Below are 22,766 nucleotides of genomic sequence, written 5' to 3'. Positions count from 1 at the left end.
CTCGTATATGTGCTGTCGCCACAGGCTGTCAGCTGAACTAACGTTTCTTTGACAGAGATATGTGACTACACAGACGTGACGATTGAAACGCATGCCTGAACTAAGAGAATGTTTCATTTTTCTTGCGCGAAGAACAAACAACAGCTATCAAAATCGGCCGTAAGGGCCGGTAAAGCATCACGGTTTAAACCTTTTTTCGAAGTTAAAAGGGCAGTTGCAGAAAATCAGTGTTGTGGCACTTTCAGGCGTACTATTCACTACAGAGAACAATGTTTTCTTTCTTACGTAGGCGTAAGATGGGCCGCAGTGCATCTAACGTGTCTGCGCGAGGCACGTTCGCACGAAAATGAAAATTCACCTTGGTATTGACATGGGAAATTATTCAGAAAGCACACTGTCGGTATTGGCGCCCACGGGGAAGGCGGCAGATGGAAATTTAAGACGATGAGCAAAATGAAAACAGGGTAAAAGACTGGCGTGGCGTATTAGTGAAGTACTGGACTTACGATCTCTACGTCAAGCGATTGAACTGTGGTGGTCTTCATGTCTTTTTTTATTTTTTTTATTGCGAGAAGTGCCCAATGTTGCATTCAATATTTTATAAAAAGCATACGATAGCCAGGCACCGCGCTTTTCTTGTTCTAGAGCTACTTTTCGCACCCGTACAAAGCGCCTTCCTGGATGCTGCGCTAGTCCAGCGCCCCAGCATCCAACGCGCGACACTGCGCACATAATCCTGAATGACACTGCACACTGGGTACTGGGCTTAGCAATAGGTTTATAAGATCCATATAGCTCACACGTTAAGTGTGAGGATTCATTATGCAAGAAAAGGTGAGGCGTACGGACAGGACACAAGAGAAGTGGACAACACGAACGCCTGTGTCCTGTCTTGTGTCCTGTCTGCACGCCTCACCTTTTCTTGCATAATGAATCCTTACCAACTAGCTCAGCTATCTGTCGATCTAAGTGTGAGGATGTTAGGTATATACAAATTTACACCCTTATAACACCAGCCTTACACCCTTATTATACCCTAATTACACCTTTATAGCTACCTTGTAATTCACACCCTTACACGTGTGACTTATAGACAAACTAGTGCTTTTGAGGATGTAAATTATTTTACACTGTACGTTGTTACCCTCGCCGGTGTTACACAAACGGTCCTACTCTCTCTTAGGAGCGCGATTTACCAGAGCTAGCACGCCGGGTAGGCAGGTTTCAATGCTGCCTGCAGCCCGGGCAAGGGCACTGAGGGTAGCAGCAGCGCTGGCCTTGGGCCGAGTTCTTCAGGTCGGTATAGGCGCTGGTCGTCTCGGACGAGAACTTTCACCTTCACTGTGCGGCACGTATAGGTGCTGGTGAACGTCGGCTCCTGGGCGCCACCTCCTTGCTGGCGCCGCTTGGTCTTGTAGCGCCTGTTCTGGAACCAGATTTTCACCTACGAACAAACGTGGTTGGCTCACAATGAAGAAACAAATGCTAGAAGATATTTACAATGACACTCCGCATGCAGACAACCACTTAAGAGCCTGTGATGTCCAATAATGTCTAACTTCTAGAAAACAATCGCATGTTGCTAAGTTGTTCATCATCATAAGCCCATTTTAGGTCCACTGCAGGACGATGGCCTCTCCTTGCGATCTCCAATTAAGCGCGAGACACACGGTACGACGCGGCGACGGATCCGACGTGCGGCAATCCGGTTTTCGGATGCTCCGGCTTGCCGCTCACGTCAATTTGAGATACACGGTGCGGAAAGTCATCGCGGCGCCCGCTAGTTGTAGCTCCGCCCAAAACAGTGTTGCCCGACCGGCCATACAACAACAAGAAAAGAAAAGTCGCCAAAAGTTTTTTTTCTCCATAATTAAATATATTAAAATTATGCGGAGAAATAAAATAAGTTAAGATCGACATGAATTTATGCAGATAAACGATGTATTACATGTAGTGATACATTATTGGCTGTACGCGGAAGAAACTAGTACTGAGATGTTGGTAACAATGGCAGTACGAAGGCAGGGACTGCAAGCAAGTGTTTGTGCTCTGTGCTGCTGCTTCTCGCTTCGTGCTTTCCGCAAGTCAGGCGTGAGCGAAACTGATATGGTCCTTACTCAGCGCCGCAAAAGACTGCTGTTACTGAAAAAGAAATTTCTTCTTATTCAAAAAAGACTAGAAGAAGAACGCCGGCGCAGATGGTGGGTCCGACCCTCGTGGAGAACGCGCCACGCCGAGAGCGAGTTTTTCACCACGGTACGTATCGTGTGTTTTGTTATCGCTTGCACAATGCTACTAATTACACGCGCCAGAACCTTTCGACAGCTTAAAACCCAATTTGAGCAATTTGGCGCGACGATATCGCTTGTCGCTCGATGTGTTGTTTCGAGCGACTAGGTAATGAAAAGCCGCCGAATCTGTGGCAGTGTTTCGTGCGTTGTGCTCTTTTAAAATATTAAACTCGAGATTTGAAAGCCAAAGAAACTCATTTCCTGTCGGGAATTGAATGCACGTTTCAGAAAGTTGGAAAAACAGTACGTGCTATTTTTCGTAAACTTTACGTGGAGTAGCAGTGGAAGTCGATGTGAGTGAAAACTGCGATATTGAGGTTCCGATGGACCTCAATAAAGTTTTTTTCATCCATTACCCCACCTAGCTTGCTGCCGTCCTCCACTGCGCTTCCGTTCTATCGGCACCAATTCTGTAAGCCTAATGGCCCACCGGCTATCTAACCTACGCATTACATCACCTACCCAGTTCCATTTCTTTCTCTTAACGTAAATTAGTATATCGTCTATCCCCGATTGCTCTCTGATCCACACCGCCCTCTACCTGTCTCTTAACGTTAAGCCTAACACTCTTCGTTCCATTGCTCTGCACGGTGCTTAACTTGTTCTCGAGTTTCTTTGTCAGTCCCCAAGTTTCTGCCCCATATGTGAGCACCGGTAGAATGCATTTATTGTACACCTTTCTTTTTAATGATAATGGTAAGCTTACAGCAAGGATCTGAAGGTATCTGCCGAATACGCTTCAGCGTATTTTTATTCTTTTGTAAACTTGTGAGTAATTGACCTAGGTAAACGTACTCCTTACAGACTCTAGAGGCTGACTGGCGATCCTGAATTTGTTGTTCCCTTGCGCGGCTATTGATCATTACCTTTGTCTTCTGCATAAAAATCTTCCTCCCCACTCTTACACTCTCTCTGTTAAGGTCCTCAATCATATGTTGCGACTCGTCCCCAGTGTTGCTGAACAGGACAATGTTATCTGCAAATCGAAGCTTGCTAAGATACTTGCCGTTGATCCTTACTACCAAGCCTTCGTAATTTAAAAGCTTGAATACAGCTTCGAAGCACGCAGTGAATAGGATTGCAGAGATTGTGTCTCCTTACCTGACCATTTTCTTTGCATGTTTCTTCCTACTTTTCTTGTGGAGAATTAAGGTAGCTGTGGAATCTCTGTAGATACTTTCCAACATATTTACGTAAGCTGCGTGTACTCCTTCATTACGTAATGCCTGTATGACTGTGGGTATCCATACTAAATCGAATGCGTTTTCGTAATCTATGAAATATGGAGAGGCTGATTGCACTCTACGGATTTCTCGATTACCTTATTGATGACTTGGATCTGATCGATTGTAGAGTATCCCTTCTTGAAACCTACCTGTTCCCTGGGTTGACTAAAGTCCCGTGTTGCCCTTATTCTATTGGAGATTATCTTGCTGAATATCTTATGTAATAGTGGAAGTAAGCTGGTGTGCCTATAATTTTTCTATTCTACAACGTCTCCCCTTTCGTAGATTAGTGTAGTCTTAGCATTCTTCCAGTTCTCTGGTACCATTGAAGTCGACAGACAGTTCGTATACAGGGCAGCTAGTTTTCTTAACATTATTTCTCCTCCACCTTTGATTAAATCAACTGGTAGTTCATATTCTCCTGCCGCTTTACCCATTTCATGTCTTGCAAAGCCCTTCTACGTACATCGCTAGTTAGAGAAGCAGCCTCTGCAACCTATTCATTACTACTTCGAATTGAGGTATTGTAGCTAGTTTGGGTACTGTACAAGTCAGTATAGAATTCTTACGCTGGTTTTATTTTATCTTCTAAACTGCTGATGATATTACCCTGCGTATCTTTCAGTGCATACATCTTGGTTTATCGAATACCCAGTCTTCTTCTCATTGATTTCAAGCTATGTTAATTTTTTACTGATTCCTCACCTTACGTTATAGCTTCGAATATCCCTTATTTTTTCATTGATGAGTTGTTTTGACGGTGCCGCGAATTCTATCTGATCACTTAAGTTGGGTACTTTCATTCTTTGTCGTTTCTTTATTATGTCCTTTGTTACTTGGTATAGCTTACCTACTGGTTGCCTTGGTGCCTTACCTCCCCCTTCAATTGCTGCGTCTGAAACCAGCCTAGTTACGGTCTCATTCATTGCCTATATGTCATCTTCACCTCCCTGTTCTAAGGCTGCATATTTCTTTACAAGTGCAAACCTGAATTGGTCTGCTTTTACCCTTACTGCGTCTAGGTTGCACTGCTTCTTCTTCACCAATCTTACTATTTCTTTCTTCAAATTGAGGTGAATCCTAGCCCTCAATAACCTATGATCACTGAACTTTACCCTACCTAGCAGGTCTACATCCTGCACTATACTGATGGGCACCGTGATGGGCACAAAGTATGAAATCAATTTCATTTCTTGTTTCACCATTAGGGATTTTACAGCTCCAGTGTTTGTTAAAACGCCTCCAAAGAAGGTGTTCATTCATGTTCATCATCATCAGCCTATTTTATGTCCACTGCAGGACGAATGCCTCTCCCTGCGATCTCCAATTACCGCTGTCCTGCGCCAACAGATTTCAACTAGCACCCGCAAATTTCCTAATTTCGTCGCACCACCTAGTCTTCTACCGTCCTCTACTGGGCTGCCCTTCTCTTGGTACCCATTCTGTCACCCTAATGGTCCTATGGCTATCTAATCTGCGCATTATATGACCTGCCGAGCGCCATTTTTTCTCTTAATGTCTATTAGAATAACGTCTATACCCGTTTGCTCTCTGATCCAAACCGCTCCCTTTCTGTCTCTTAAAATTATGCCTAGCATTTTTCGTGCCATCGCTCTTTGCGCGGTTCTTTATTTGTTCTCAAGCTTCTTTGTCAGTCTCTAAGTCTCTGCCCCGTATAACAGCACAGGTAAAATGCACTGATTGTATACTTTTCTTTTCAATGATAACGGTAAGCTCCCAATCAGGAGCTCACGATGTCTGCCTTATGCGATCCAACCCATTTTTATTCTTCTGTGAATTTCCTTCTCATGGTCAGGGTTCCCTGTGATTAGTTGAGCTAGGTAAACGTACTCCTTCACAGACTCTAGAGGCTGACTTTCAATCCTGAACTCTTGTTCTCTTGGCTGGTTAGTTATCGTTATCTTTGTCTTCTGCATATTAATCTTCAACGCCATTCTTACACTCGCCCTGTTAAGGTCCTGAATCATTTGTTGTAACTCGTCCGCAGTTTGCTGAATAGAACAATGTCATCGGCAAACCGAAGGTTGCTGAGGTATTCGCCGTTGATCCTTACTCCTAAACGTTCCCAGTTTAATAGCCTGAATACTTCTTCCAAGCACGCAGTGAATAGCATAACGTGTGCTTATTACTGTTTCTGTGTCCACAAGTGTTGCGCGAAATTTTTTTTGAATGTTTCTCTATGACCCTTTTGTTGTTGCGCGCGGGTGATGTTGAGAGCAACCCTGGGCCCACAACCACCCGCTAGGAAGCCCTTTTGGACATTGAATCTTTACCTTCCGATCCCACTTAACAGATGAAAGTTATTTTTCATTTGCTAAAGGACGTAGGCACCCGTTTGCTGCATAGTTCTAAAACGCAAACGTAATTGGCAGCTGGCATTGAAGCTATTAAAACTGGACAAAAGTACATTGAAACCTAAATTGCAGCGATTCAAAACCGATTAGATGAGCTAGAGGAAAAGTGTAAAAGGTTAGACGAACTCAGCCATGATATTGCCACAATTCACACTCAAACAGACCAACTTCCCGTAACGGTCACCACTTTACAATCACGGCAGGATGATCTTGACGACAGGTCACGGCGTAACACTTTAATTTTCTATTGCATCCCAGGTTCCGATGAAACCTGGCAGGCGACTGAGAAAAAATTAACTTCAATTCTTGGTGATTGCCTAGCTGATCCCCTTTCCTCTCACGGAATTTAACGCGCGCACCGCTTAGGAAGTATCGCACCTAACAAATGCCTTCCTGTCATTGCAAAATATTTGAACTTCAAAACGAAAGACATAATACTCACCAAACGCTACAAGCGTGAAGGAAAGTAAGGTAATCATTAGTGAAGATTACTCGGTGGCAAGACGTCTGGCACAAAAAAGTTGCTCGACTTTGCGAAAACGCGACCTGGTTCCCCAAGCCACAAACTACGCCACAACAAGTTACTTATGAAGAAGAAATCTTACATGTTTCTTGTAAGATTGAAAGGTACCCTGTAAAATACCACTGCCACTGTCATTTCCACTGATACGAGAAGCGCACATGACAGCTCGCACTCTGCCGCTATCTCTGCCAACACTTCCTAGGAATGAGTGAGGCGTAGTGGCCAGGCATCCTCGACTTCAGTATCGCTTCTTTTTACTAATTCTAGAAGCGCCCTTAACAAGTGCAACTCACTCACATCAGCAATCGATACATGTTCCGCTAAAATAATCGCGCTAATGGAAGCATGGCTCACTGCGCATGTCTGCAACGCTGATATCTTTTTCAATGCTCATCGCTTCTCATTCTATCGTTGTGATCGTAGCACGCAGAGAGGCCGCGGCGTGCTTCTCGCAATTTCCAATGATATACCATCATCATATATACACGTGCAGACTGATCTAGAATTAGTATGATCAGCAATAACACTTATTCAACAGAAAGTTGTAATAGGGGTATGCTACCGTCCACCTTCGTCGTCACCTAGCTTTAGTAACGAATTTCATGAAGCTGTTAACATTGTTGCAACACGCTTTCCTTTATCACCGCTATTCCTACTTGGCGATTTTAATTTGCCAAATATAACATGGAATACCGACCCCCCTTTAATATTCCCACTCTCAGCTCAATCTTGCGATTTTTTAGATGTGTGTTCCGTATTCTCACTTGTGCAGATGTGTGCTCAAGCAACTAGAATAACAGCTATACGGCGAATACACTAGATTTAGTCCTCACTAATCAACCCAAAGTAGTATCGCCTGTAACGTACCCGCCAGGAATTAGCGAACACTTGCTCCTACAGTTTGATATTAAAGTAGACCGTCCAAAAACCAACAAGAAGAAAAAAATAATACGAGACTATTACAGAGCAAATTATCAGGCCATAAATAATTCACTATCTTCTTTTATCGGCGTTTTCCTTGATGGCTTTGAACACCGTAGTGTACAAACTAATTGGAACAAGTTCGCAGCTATAGTCACCCGTCTAACTGCACAGTACATTCTTCAATGCACCATTACAACTCACACAAACTCTCCCTGGTACAATAATCACATTGAGCGTTTATCAAATAAAAAGAAGCGTCTCTACCGCATTGCAAACCTATCACCCACAATTGAACGCTGGGCATCGTATACTGCGGCGTCAAACGCGTATGTGCAAGTGTGCAAAGACCACAAAAAGCGCTTCCATTCACATGTTCTCCCTTCAATGTTTACCACCAATGTTAGAAAAATTAGGCGTGCAATTATTCCTTCGGTTGACGACAGCCTTGTCTTAACCGACTCTTCCGGTGTTCCAATTCCTTCCAAAATTTCTGCCACTATACTAAACCATACATTTTCAGAAAATTTCACAGCCACATCTAGCGAACATATGTCAAGTACACAGCACTTGAACTATGTGAACGTGCCCTCCATAATTGTTGCTTCATCCAGTGTCAGTAAGCTTTTTTGTGGACTATGTATTCATTCTGCTACCAGATACGATTGTATTAACTCAAAATTCTTAAAAAACACTTCAGATTATTCTTCTATTATACTATCCAAACTTTTCCAGCAATCCCTTGACCATTGTACGCTACCAAATGAGTGGAAAATAGGCAAAGTGATTTCAGTGTCTAAATGCGGCAGCAAAGCATCCCCTAATAATTATCGTCCCATCTCTCTCACCAGTACATGCTGTAAAATGGTCGAACAAATTATTTTTACCAACCTGGTTGATTTCCTTGAATTGAAGTCATTTTTTTACGTCAGCACAACATGGTTTTCGGAAATGTTAATCCTGTGAAACCCAATTAATATCGTTTACAGATGCACTACACCATATTCTTGACAAATCATCACTAGCTGAATGTATATTCTCAGATTTTTCAAAAGCATGTGACAAGGTGTGTCACAAACTATTGCTTCACAAACTAAACCAACTTAACATTGACTGTAACCTCTTGAAATGGATTGAGTGCTTTCTTCTCAACCGCTCACAATTTGTTTGTGCTAACGGCATGAATTCCGCTTTTACAGAGGTCCGTTCAGGTGTTCCACAGCGCCCCATCCTTGGACCCGCATTCTTCCAATCTACATAATGATATTCTCTCACTTATTAACTCCCATATCTATCTGTTCGCTGATGATTGCGTCATTTTCAGAGAAATTCCCAATGCTAACGATATTGAATTACTTCAGTCGGACCTTACCACTATAGGGAAGTGGTGCAATGAATGGTTAATGGAGCCAAATATGAACAAATGCAAAGTTATGCGTGGGTCTAGGAAAGCATTTACCACACCGTTGTACTGCATTGACAACATGTCGTTGGAATCAGTTTCTTCATATAAATATCTTGGTGTTTACAGCACTTCTAAACACAGCTGGTCTCTTCATACTGAGAACATAATTAAAAACGCTAATCGCATGCTTGGCTACCTACGTCGCAACTTTTTCAACGTACCTACTAATTTGAAACTTTTGTTATATAAAACTTTAATATGACCCAAACTCGAATACACGACTCTGGTATGGGACCGTGCTCATGAAAACCTAATCGCTGTCCTCGAGATGGTTCAAAATAACTCTGTACGTTTTATTCTTGCTAACTACAACCGCACAGCGAGTATAACTAACATTAAAAACTAACTAACTAATTACTCACATTACAAAAAAAGCTACTACGAATATTTGAGGGATATTATGGTCATCCGCAAGGTCTCAGCACGCGTCCGCTATTTACAAAGCATTTCTTATTGCAAGCTAACCAAATCTATTTTTTTTTGCATATCCAAAATAATAAGCTATACCCCACGTACAGTTCTTTTAGATGTGTTCAATACTGCCTCCGTACACAAAGTATAAGAACACCAAAAATGAGAACTACCTATGGTTGGCAGCATATCCTGCACCAAATACCCAGTCTGCTTAATAAACTTGGCAACATTTTAGACCTAAATAAACATATTTCCAAAAATAGGTTTCAACAAATTCTTCTAGAAAACGGCATTGAATGTGTTTAAGTACTGTTTAAGTGCTGATTACAACTTCCATGTGTACTGACTTTTTCTAGCTTACCCAATGTGCACTGTGTGTTTTATTTTTGAGCACACATTGTTTTTTTTTGTTGCTGCTTGTCACAATATATGTATGACGATCTGCTTGCTTACTTTACTCTGTGATATTTCTGTTTTTTTTGTTTATATATATATATATATATATATATATATATATATATATATATATGTATATATATATATAATATAGACAATTTAGATTGTTCAATGATTACATTATGTTAATCATTGTATATTGTTGCTGTTTCTCTACTTGTATTATGACTGCGTGCTGAACTGTATCTCAGAGCAAAAGACTCTGTCAGGCTGTAAGTCTTTTGCTTTTGCTTCGATTTCTGTTGATGTACAGAAATAAATAAATAAATAAACAAACAAACAAATCTAATCTATGCCCCATCGCTGGCAACTCGCAGAAAAGTGTCTCGTATTGCCCTCTCCCACCAGTTGTACCATCATCATACGCTACGAGTTCACCTCATCGACCACCCAATTTATGTATCCGGTCGCATTGATCACCAGTACAAAGTCGGCATTTTGTCATGCAACACTAAATGTTTCTCACAATCATTCCTGCCGCGAGCCTCACGTGACTGGAACCATCTTCCCGCTGAAGTTGTAGGCCTTACTAATTATGAACAGTTCCGTGAAGCCTTAGCTAATATTGTATTTACAGGTGCCATTTAAACACTCATCTAACCAACTATATTTGTCTTCATTCTTTTGTATTCACCACTCCCCCTCTGTAATGCTCTTGACCCTGAGGGGTATAATAAATGAAAAAATGAAATGAAAGATTGCGTCTTCTTGTCTCACCACTTTCTTTATAGGTACCTTCCTACTTTTCTTGGGTAGTATTAAGGTGGCTGTGGAATTTGTAGATATTTTCCAGGGTATTTACGTAAGCAGTCTGTACTCCTTGATTACGCAATGCCTCTATGACTGCTGGTATCTCTGCTGAATCAAATGCTTTTTTTTCGTAACCTATGAAAGCCATATAGAGAGGCTTATTGTACTCTGCGGATTTCTCGTTAACGTTATTAATGACATGGATGTGATCCATTGTATAGTATCCCTGCCTGAAGCCCGCCTGTTCCCTTGGTTGACTAAAGTTCAGTGGTGCCCTTATTCTATTGGATATTATTTTGGTAAACATTTCATATAATTCTAGGAGTAAGCTAATGGATCTATAATTTTTCAGTTCTTTAACGGCTCCCTTTTTGTGGATTAGTATAATGTTCGCATTCTTCCAGTTTTTTGGGACCCTTGCAGTCGATAGACACTTCATATAGAGAGCAGCCAGTTTTCCTAGTATTATGTCCCCTCCATCTTTGAATAAATCGACGGTTATTCCATCCTCTCCTGCCGCTTTTTCCCGTTTCATGCCTTGCAAGGCCCTTCTGACAGCTTTTCTAGTTAATGGGGGAGTTTTTGTATCCTGTTCATTATTGTTTCGAATAGAATTACAAGTTACCTTTAAGTTACAACGAATGCGTCTGCGATCAGTTAGACATTGTTTGTACATTTAGTGCGGAAAAACTGTTGATGTCCCTTTGCCGCCGACTTTGCAATACTTGAAATTTTGTTGTTGCGAATAAACGCCCATGTGCTACGGGAGCACAAACCGAAACACGCGAAAAAGAATATAAGTGCAAATGTAGAAGAAATAAATGGACGCAAACTACGACCGTTTTTGACGTGATGAAAATATGTATGTGAACTTTACAGCTGCTGTTGCTGCGTTATTTTTTCCTTATTATTTGCATGATACTGCAAACCTTCTCATCTCTTTTCTCTGTTCCTTTCGCGCGACAATTTTTTTCTTGGGTTCTTACTAGAAAGTCAGCACAGCGTATGTCAGTTATGAATCTAAGCCCATTTCGAATATCACAAATGCCTGAAAACATGCTTGAATTATATGCGATATACGGGTTTTGCTGATCGGAAGAGGTGGCACAACATAGTATTTCTGAATCGTTCTGCCATCGTAGTTTCAGAGTCTTCCGTTCGAATGCGGCCACTAACGCGGCTAGATACGCGATATATTTTCGGCGAACTTGAACACCACTTAAAAGTATTGTGGAAAAAAACTAAATTAGAAAAAGAAAAGCTTTCAGCGCTTACCGGGAATTTACGAGTCGCCTATAGACGATGGTACACCAAACAGTTTACGGTCGCGTCTGCCTGCCTCAGCCATCGGAGAAGTCTTTCCGAACGAGCCGGAACTGACACTGATGCGCCGCCCAAGGCTGAGACGTCGGGTGTGATGAGGGTGCATTGACAGAGACTTACGCTCAAAGGGCAAATCCTCATAGTGGCGAGACGGGCCGCTACAAAAATATGGTTTTGAGCCGCGCGTAATATTGCGACCTTGGAAGCAGCCTTGCTCTATGCTTGAAAAGCGATTATATGATGCCTCCTTTAAGCTACAATTGCGTCTGCGATCAGTTAGACATTGCTTGTAGACTTCATGCGGAAAGGCTAATAATGTCCCTTTTGCAGCCGCACTTGCAATACTTGTAATTTAGCCATTGCGAATACACGCCTGTGATCAACGGGAGCGCGAACTGAAACGCGGGAAAATGACTAGAAGTGCAAATGTAGAAGAAATAAATGAACGCAAACTACGGCCGTTTTTACGTCCTGAATACCTGCATGTAAACTGCCAGAGCAAGTTATAGCTCAGGCCGACCTCTCTGCCTTTCTGTAAATAAATTTCTCTCTCTCTCTCTTACAACTGCACTCGCTACTTTATTTTTTCCTTATTGTTTGCGTGATACACAGTAAAAAAATTTAAACCTTAGATGCTGATGATTGCAAATCATACCACCCTTGAAGTATGTTTTCATTCAAGAAACATCCCATCATCGTGTCGTTTTCCGAAACATAAGGGGGTTCGAGATGTCGCAGCACCATTACTCCCACCAAAAGAGTGCACTGAGTAAGAAAACTGCTCGAGAGTGCAAGGGTGGTTTTATTTATTTGTATTACGTTCAGAAAAATACGGCTGTACGTAGAGACAACCTGTCCCACGGTACTACAAAGCAGCGGATAAGGGGGCTCTCCCGTACTTCCACCCCTACCCCCGAGGCATGCCGGGAACTCAAAGCTGACAAAACTCGTGCATAGAGTCCCCCTCTGTTTCGCTGTCTGTTTCGAAGAGCCATTTTAAGGATTCCCTGCTAAAACATGTCGCTGAAGCACTACTATCTATTTTGTGATACTAAGCTATGTGGCACATAGTTCTGAAATGTTGTCGTTCACAAACTGCGCGAAATTTAAAAGCACGCACATACATTTCTAGTATTGAATATTTAACCAAAAGTAATGTGTTAAAAACGCTTCCAGTAAGCCAGAGCTTGTGCGGCTCTTGCTTTTGGGACGCCAGGAATCCAGCGAAATGAATAGGCCAGGTGACAGCATGCAGTTGAGCGCGCCGAAATTGCTCCAAAGAAATGCGGTCGTCTAGCTTTCGGTCAGTACAACAGAACAGGTTAAAAAGGGCGCGACGAACCATTAAATATAAACACAATTCTTTCTGGCTCTCTCCGATTTATAAACAAGGAAACTTCGTTGCAAAACATGACGCTTCTTACCTACCACGTTTCTTTGCTCAAAGGGCACCGACTGAATGAGCCGTGGAAAACGCTCACGACTTCGCGTCCGCATCAATTTACGAAGCTGGCTGTACGAAAAGCAACTATTAAGTTAATAGTTGAAGAAACGAGAGTTGTGCTGGCTTACAAACACCTGAACACCGACCAGAACAGAGTGCGCAAAAAGAAAGGGAGGAGAATGTAAGAAAGTATAGAGAACCAACGTACACTTTGCAATGCATACACCATTTAGAATCCCGACGTAGCGCTATTTATTAAAATATTTCCCTTCTCAAGTTGGAGACAGTATGAATGCATGCATTATTATACAGGACATTGAGTCAATCACTCTAGATAGAATGAGATTCCAGGAATTTGCGTGGCATTTCCAGGCCCGATCTTTGTTCACGGGCCAGTGTCAAGGCATTGTTAAAGTGTGCATGCAATTTCCCGCCTGCCAAGTTGGTTGACCATGTCTGGCATATACACACCTGCGCGGGAGTGTCGCGTCCCCCTTCGCGAGCCGGGTATGACAGCCGCGCATGCTGAGTACGCGAAAGAAACACATTGTAAAATGAAGTTTACCTCTGTTGAAACATCAGAGCTCTGGATGACACGTTATAGCGTGCACAGGGGCGCTCTGGTGGATTTTAAAGCTTTCTTTGCCTCTTCCCTCGACTTTTCCATTGCTGTCGCTGTCTTGCAAGCTGCCCCGCAGGGTTCTTTGAGAACGTGTTAATGTGGATGGTAGGGACGCGGGGAAGGTGTGTGTGAGCCCTTCAAGCCAGAACTTGGTGGACGCCGCTACAATGCTCTCTAGAGACCTTTGGTCGTTGTCACAATGTCCACTAGAACACTCTGGCCATTGAGACATTGCCCTCTGCACTGTGATTACACATTAGCACCCTGCTTGCAGAGAGCTTACATGGAACACTACCGTACTCGCAGAGGGGTGATAGTATGGTACTAAGCGATGTGGTCCTGTTGTGTCTGGGGTCTTTGTGGAGTTTTTAAAAATTAATCACGGTGGGCTCAGAATTGCCGTATTGCTTCATCGCGGGGCGTTTCGTGGGACATGGTAGTGGCCGCCAATGGCAGATGGTGGGAGGGCTCCATTCCTTTTCTAGCGGATAACATATGCTTGGGGCGATCCGTGTGGTGTCGTATTTTTTAGAGTGTTTCTTGGCAACCTTGGTTTCGCCCAGTGCGGCAGCTTTCGGATCACTGTGGGAGACGGAAACGGTTTTTTCTTCCAAGTGCTTCACGAGGGCGGGTAGTGCACTGGAGTGGTCGGCCACAGTTTTTGTAGTGGAGTCGGAGAGGGTAGGACGCGGGGTTTGGGACGTTTGGAGTGGAATTATTAAGGTTTATATTGTGGAATCAGCTCATAAGGGCTTTTATGTCCTGTTTATGAATCATAAACAATAGTCAACCACCAATAACAAAAGAGTAATTAAGTACATTGTATTTGAAGATTAAAAATACATTCTGGAATTTATTTGGCACTTTGGCTTGGAAACAATGCAAGAATGCCTGGATTAGTGCTCTTCTGTTACATTTCCAGTACGCATTGCTTATTTTTATATTGTCACGTCAGCTGAAAAGTGCCCTTGCAGATCGCTCTTCTGCTATTCGCTATGCTGTCAAATGCCGAACTTGAAGAAAGATTAGGTCCCTAAAGTTGCCACTTCAAAAGCTAGGAAGCGAGCTTCGAACAGTACTTGCTCTCCGTGAGAAAAAGCATTATCTCAGAAAAGGGAAATCCTGGAAATACAAAGCAGTCTTACGTTTTTCAGCAATGAGTATGACAGCATTAAAGCTGAACGAAACGCTATACTTGCTGAGAGCAACGTTCTGAAGAAAGAAATAGAGGAGTTGAAAAAAATCGAATGCCGCCTTCGCGCATGGACAAAGATGACATATGTGGTATAACGAACGCTACAGAAGAAAACTTTCTGCAACTAGTAGTTGACATTGGCACGAAAGTTGAATACCATATTGCCCCTTCAGACATCGATACCGTTCACAGAGTGCCCACTGCTAATAACCCGAGAACAAATAACAGAATTGTTCGGCTTGTCTCGAGAGACAAAGGCAAGGATTTCCAGAGAAAAGCCAAGAAAGCACGGCTGAATGCGAAAAATTTCGGCAATAGCAAAGATTCGAGCCAAGTGTTTTTTAACGACCACTTAAGTCCACAAAGCAAAGCACTTTTCTCTTAAGCATTGAAGCTGAAGAAAAGCAAACGTTGACAGTTCCCGTGGACGGCCCAATGTGTCATAAAAGCCGGAAAAACCACAACCAGTGCTGTCCACAAGTTAAGATCACCAGATGACTTACATGCTATCACATAAGGCCAAGCTTCAACGACAGACGGAAGGGGAAAAAACACTAAGATAGCGTTTGGACTTCCAGAACCACGAACATTTAGTAATCAGTTACCCACTTCATCTGATTTATCATTACTGCATCTGAAGATAAGGAGCCTCCAGAAACATTACGATGAATTTGTTGACCTTTGCGCAACACTACACCACACGTTTCATTTCATTCCTTCATCAGAAACTTGGTTATCTGAAGACACATGTTAAACAAATCTACTCCCCTGCTATTAGCTGGAGCTCGCCTGTAGGCGAAGCTTATCATCAAGCACTACAAGTAACCAAACTGTACATGGGTGTTTGCTCTTTACGTAAGAAACGACGTAATATGCAGCACTAGAACATAGTTTTTAAGTCTACTTGGTGGGAAGTACTCATTATCGAAATACCACCACATAAAACAGCCAGAAGCTTTGTACCTGATAAACATAAACGTACGTTAGTAGGCGTCGTCTACAGGTCACCGCAAAACAACAAAAATTTAATTAAAAAGAATTAGATAAGTGGCTTGATAAGAACAGTGGCAATACTACTCAGATTATTATAGTGAGTGATATCAACATCTGCAAGACTGCATCTGCAGATAGGATATGGCATCTGCAGGCTTGAAGTAACGCCTGACATCGGCAAAAGATGCCGAGAGCGAGTGGGGCTATACCAATCCAGGTACAACCAAATTAGAAAGGCCTGCTAAGATTGAACAAAGACACTCCCTCACCAGAACAGGAATTGACCGGCCTGGTGCAGTATTCGGCCACTACCTTTCTGATGATTGCTACAATTAATCTATGGCTCTCAGTCCCCTGCAGCTGCGGAGCACCTGACCAAGGCGGCGGTCAGACCTGTAACGCAGCAGAGGGTGCTAAAAATTTCTGGGTCCGGACAGGCTGCCAATGGAAACTGACCATGTCAATCTTTAACAGCCAAACTCTTTCGAGTGAGGCTAGCTTAGCAGGACTCTTTGAGGATTCTTCTGGTGCCGAGATGCGGTCGAAACACTCACATCTGCTCTTTCTTCAGTTGTTTCAGATCGTTGAGGGATCGTCCGGCACTGGTTTCGATTCAAGAGAGCTGGGAAGATGTGGCGAGGTCAACAACGAATGCCCAAATTGAAACAAAGCCACTGCGTGGCCTCGTCTGCATGATTTGACGGAGCGTCAACAGCAGCAACAGTTGGTAACAGGTGGTTGCACACACGTGCACAACTACCGAAAACAGCCACTTCCCCGGAAGACAGTGTCCGTCTATAATCACTGACTGGTGGTTATGGCTATATCTGGATGCATCTTCAGTACCCAGCGTGATAGCAGTTGTCACTACCGGTCACCGAGGGCGCTCGCTGTTAGAGGAAAGACTATTTAAACGCCTCCTACAGACAAGGCGGCAACCTGGCAACGTTTAACGCTAGAACGTTATCTAGTGAGGCGAGTCTAGCAGTGCTATTGAAGGAATTAGAGGGCAGTAAATGGGATATAATAGGGCTCAGTGAAGTTAGGAGGACAAACGAAGCAGATGCAGTGCTAAAAAGTGGGCACGTCCTATGCTACCGGGGCTTAGCGGAGAGGTGAGAAGTAGGAGTCGGATTCCTGATTAATAAGAATATAGCTGATAAGATACAGTAATTCTAAACATTAACGAGTAGGTGGCAGGTCTTTTGTGAAACTTAATAAGAGGCACAAACTGAAGGTCGTACATGTCTACGCGCCTACATCCAGTCATGATGACCAGCAAGTCGAAAGCTTCTATGAAGACGTGGAATCGGCGATGGTTAAAGTCAAAACAAAATACGCTATTGTTATGGGCGACTTCAATGCCAGGGTAGGCAAGAAGCAGGCTGGAGACAAGTCAGTTGGGAGTATGGCATAGGTTATAGGAATAGCAGGGGAGAGTTATTAGTAGAGTTTGCAGAACAGAATAATATCCGGATAATGAATACCTTAAGGTGAAAGTGGACGTGGAGGAGCCCCAATGACGAGACTAGAAAAGAAATAGACTTTATACTCTGCGCTAACCCTGACATCATACAAGATGTGGACGTGCTCGGCAAAGTGCGCTGCAGTGACCATGGGATGGTAAGAACACGAATTAACCTAGACTTGAGGGAACGGAAGAAACTGGTACATAAAAAGGCGGTCAATGAGTTAGCGGTAAAATGAAAAATAGAGGAATTCCGGATCAAGCTACAGAACAGCTATTCGGCTTTAACTCAGGAATAGGACCTTAGTGTTGAACCAATGAACGACAATCTTATGGGCATCTTATGGGTGCAATAGAAGTCTGTGGTAACTCGGTTAGACAGGATGCCAGTAAGCTATCGCAGGAGACGAAAGATCTGATCAAGAAGCGCCAATGTATGAAAGCCTCTAACCCTACAGCTAGAATAGAACTAGCGGAACTTTCCAAGTTAATCAACAAGCGTAAGACAACTGACATAAGGAAGTATAATATGGATAGAATTGAACATGCTCTCAGGTACGAACGGAGGAAGCCTAAAAGCAGTGAAGAAGTAACTGGGAATAGACAAGAATCAGATGTATGCGTTAAGAGACAAAGCCGGCAATATCACTACTAATATGGATGAGATAGTTCAAGTGGCTGAGGAGTTCTATAGAGATTTGTACAGTACTTGTGGCACGCACGACGATAATGGAAGAGAGAACAGTCTAGAGGAATTTGAAATCCCACAAGTAACGCCGGAAGAAGTAAAGAAACCCTTGGGAGCTATGCAAAGGGGGAAGGAAGCTGGGATGATCAGATAACAGAAGATTTGTTGAAGGATGGTGGGCAGATTGTTCTAGAAAAACTGGCCACCCTCTATATGCAATGCCTCATGACTTCGAGCGGACCGGAATCTTGGAAGATCGCTAACATAATCTTAATGCATAAGAAAGGGGACGCCAAAGACTTGAAAAATTATAGACCGATCAGCTTACTGTCCATTGCCCACAAAGTATTTACTAAGGTAATCGCAAATAGAATCAGGAACCCCTTAGACTTCTGTCAACCAAAGGACCAGGCAGGATTCCGTAAAGGCTACTCAACAATAGACCATATTCACACTATCAATCAGGTGATAGAGAAATGTGCGGAATATAATCAACCCTTATATATAGCTTTCATTGATTACGAGAAAGCGTTTGATTCAGCCGAAACCTCAGCAGTCATGGAGGCATTACGGAATCAGGGTGTAGACGAGCCGTATGTAAAAATAATGAAAGATATATATAGCGGCTCCACAGCCACCGTAGCCCTCCATAACGAAAGCAACAAAATCCCAATAAAGAAAGGTGTCAGGCAGGGAGATACGATCTCTCCAATGCTATTCACAGCATGTTTACAGGAGGTATTCAGAGGCCTGGAGTGGGAAGAATTGGGGATAAAAGTTGATGGAGAATACCTTAGCAACTTGCGATTCGCTGATGATATTGCCTTGCTTAGTAACTCAGGAGACCAATTGCAATGCATGCTCACTGACTTGGAGAGGCAAAGCGGAAGGGTGGGTCTGAAAATTAATCTGCAGAAAACTAAAGTATTGTTTAACAGTCTCGGAAGAGAACAGCAGTTTACGATAGGTAGCGAAGCACTGGAAGTGGTAAGGGAATACATCTGCTTAGGGCAGGTAGTGACCACAGATCCGGATCATGAGACTGAAATAACCAGAAGAATAAGAATGTGCTGGGGTGCTTTTGGCAGGTATTCTCAGATCATAAAACAGCAGGTTGCCATTATCCCTGAAGAGAAAAGTGTATAACAGCGGTGTCTTACCAGTACTAACATACGGGACAGAAACCTGGAGGCTTACGACAAGCGTTCTACTTAAATTGAGGGCAATGCAACGAGCTATGGAAAGAAGAATGATGGGTGTAACGTTAAGGGATAAGAAAAGAACAGATTGGGTGAGGGAACAAACGCGAGTTAATGACATCTTAGTTGAAATCAAGAAAAAGAAATGGGGGCATGGGCAGGACATGTAATGAGGAGGGAAGTTAACCGATGGTCATTAAGGGTTACGGACTGGATTCTAAGGGAAGGGAAGCCTAGCAGGGGGCGGCAGAAAGTTAGGTGGGCGGATGAGATTAAGAAGTTTGCAGGGACGACATAGCCACAATTAGTACATGGCCGGTTTAGTTGGAGAAGTATGGGAGAGGCCTTTGCCCTGCAGTGGGCGTAACCAGGCTGATGATGATGATGATGACATTTAAAGAACTCCGAATATATTATATGTCCAATTGATCATGTCCTTGAATGTCACGGACAATCTGCAATTATGCTACTCCCTTTTTCTCCTTATTTCTTTATTTGTTCTCAACCTGCTTCTGTTTCAATTAAGTCCTTTCTCCTTATTCCAAGTGACCATGTTTGCATTACCCATTCTAATTGTATATGTATGTATGTTATTTCCACCTGATGAGTGCATTGTATTTGGGACTTGTATTTTTGAATTGTATTGCATTTTTATTTGCTTTTTTTACCTTAGTGGGCTATAAGTTCATGTGAATTTTTGTTCTTATTGGTTCAAGGAATTTGTTTTGTCAATTATTTCTGCTTTGTATCACGATGATCTTATGTTTCTCTCCATATCCAGAAAATTGAATTCATTTATCTGGGTGTATTGTGTATTGTACTGTGTATTGTGTTTGTTTCTTTTTGCTGGTATAAGCAATGGCGCTGTACTGCTATCAAGTGCATGGGGGCCTGCTGCTTTGTCAATCTGTCATTTATGACAGCTTTTACTGCCGGCGTCCAGTGTCGTGTACCCTACATGTGACACAAATAAATCCGCTATTATTATTATTATTATTATTATTATTATTATTATTATTATTATTATTATTATTATTATTATTATTATTATTATTATAGAACAGCACGATGTAACAGCTTCATAAGTCTTAAACATTTGTTACCCGGCCACTTTCGATTACGATCGAGCCCGTTAGGGATCGAAATTTTCCAGTGCGATTGGCTCCCTTCCGCAGATTGAGCAAGGAAGTCAAATGCGATCAGACGTTTGATCCGAATTTGACCGCGACCAGAAATCGCGATCAAAAGTGGGCAGTGTGACACTCGTAGTAAGTGTCCCTTGTGAATTCGCCCTCTGAATAGTTTTTTTTTTTGGTCGGAGATCAGGTGGCAGGTAATGACGCATGTAGCTTGCAGTGCTTGTCCTTTCTTCGCTAAAACTAACGCAGAACAAAAGAAACCACTACCATCCCCATTGTGTACTTAACCTTCGTTTTAATTTCTGCTGATTTGCTCTATAGCTCTCATGCTGTTGTGGATAAACGCGCGGTTACGCGATTTGTTAATAAATTTATTGTTATTGTATGCGTACTGGGAGCCTAATGAAATTCTCTTTCTCTTCCATGAATTCGTTTCTTGGTTTCATGCCGGCATTTTTATTCTTATTACAACTAGTATTCATGTTTTGTTGTCATATGACCCACCCTTGCCTTCGGCATCATGTCAGAGGTCAGTAGTATTTCAGGAATAAATTTTAAAGAACGTGCTAAGGTACTGTACATTTCACGGCTTTATTTCTATGTCCAATGATAAAGCTTACGGTTATTGTATTGGCTCATGTATTGGCTTTATAGTATATTTGAAGGGGTAATGCCTAATTGTATTTGTAGTTTTGAAATGTTCTTTATTCAGTGGTCAATCTCGGTTGGTATTGACGGAGAGTTGTTTTCCTATGCCCATGTAGCTACAGTCAGCGTGAATCAATTGCATGGAAACCGACTGACCACCTTGGTTCTATGCATTGCTGAAAAGACAGTGAAGACGTCTAAGCCGACAGGTATACTTTTTTCATCATAATAGGCCTAAATGTTTCTACACTGGAGGACGAAGGCCTCTCCCAGTGATCTTCTATTACCTCTGTCTTGCGCTAGCGGATTCATAATCATCATTTTATCATTTCATCATCATTTCATCATACAATATAATTATTTGACATTCTCGACTGCCCTTCTCTTTTCTTGGCATCCATTCTATAGCTCGAATATGGCACCGTTTATCTGCCATACGCATTGCACGGTTAAAGAAAACAGATGGGCTAATTGCTGCTTATTGCAGACTCGAGACATCATTAACTAGCTCTAAAAAGACAATGGACGACAGCAAGAAGCACAAAGGACAGAACGCTAGACTTCAACTGAAATTTCAAGGCTTGATTGTGATCAATGATGGCTCGCCAACATACCTTCGAGGCTCTTACTACAGCAGTTGTCTTGACATTGCGTTTGTTTCAAAAAGCCTGCTGTCTGCTACACGATGGTGTACTGATCTCGACACCCATGGAAGTGACCATCTACCAACATATATTCAGTTGAAATGGTTACATCCCCTAGCTCAGCACACTGTGCGTTCTTTTGATTGGCCAACATTTCGAGAATCTGTGAACACCGCATGTCAAGCCATCCAAGAACCATCCAATATTGAATATGTCATCGCGGCAACTTTACGCGACACAACAAAACACCTCAGCGCACCTTCACCTAGATCATCTATTGATGACCAGTACGAGCAACTTCGCGCGTTTCGAGCAGAACGGCAATACAGAAGGACCAAATCATCATTAGACGTCACTGCATCACGCCGGGCTCACCGTCATGTCCTGCGCCACCTTGACAAGCTTGACAAACAACGCTGGAGATCATTCTGTGGCTCTCTGGATCCGAGAAAACCTCTCTCTAGAATTTGGAAAATTGTACGAAGCCTTCGCTCGCCTCCACAACAGCTTCACCCGGTCAGCGCTGTGGCCATACGGCAAGGCCGGCGTGAAGTTGAAGTCGCCAATGACTTCTGCAAATTACTTGTGAGCTCCTCTAACGATATACCAACACAATCACGACTGACTTTCCCACCATCTAGTGATCACCGTCTGGACGGGCCTTTTGCAGCTTATCGCTTCAAGGGGACAGAGCTTTTTCGGCTGTACACATGAACATTCGTAGCATTCGGCGTCACTGGAACGAGTTTCTTGCTCTTTTCCATAACACTGACCACATACTAGATGTAATCGTCCTAACGGCAATCAACATCCATGCCAATTTGGTTCCGCTATTTCCGCTTCAGCAATATTCCAGCTATTCTTTCACACGACAGATACGGAGAGGAGGTGGCATCATGGTGTTTGTGCATGAAAGGTTAAATGTTTTATCGTTCGCCACAAAATTCATCTCTGCCGAGTGTGTTGCGCTAAAAATTTTAGT

The 22,766-nt window shown here is 42.8% G+C and overlaps 1 protein-coding gene across 1 annotated transcript in view; it reads right to left on the bottom strand.

Moving 5' to 3' along the window:
* Window positions 1-976: 976 nt before the first annotated feature.
* The window catches only part of LOC142566648 (homeobox protein zampogna-like), a 148,575-nt gene continuing 126,785 nt past the window's right edge, over window positions 977-22,766 (bottom strand). Inside the window, exon 3 of the mRNA XM_075677483.1 lies at window positions 977-1,444. Within this exon, the coding sequence (XP_075533598.1) occupies window positions 1,202-1,444 (243 nt within the window). The 3' untranslated portion in view covers window positions 977-1,201. The remainder of the gene's footprint in view (window positions 1,445-22,766) is intronic.

The sequence above is a fragment of the Dermacentor variabilis genome, unplaced genomic scaffold, assembly GCF_050947875.1.
Source record: "Dermacentor variabilis isolate Ectoservices unplaced genomic scaffold, ASM5094787v1 scaffold_13, whole genome shotgun sequence".
NCBI lineage: Eukaryota > Metazoa > Arthropoda > Arachnida > Ixodida > Ixodidae > Dermacentor > Dermacentor variabilis.
The sequence above is the reverse complement of the archived record's forward strand: the minus strand, read 5'-3'. Positions and strand labels throughout refer to the sequence as shown.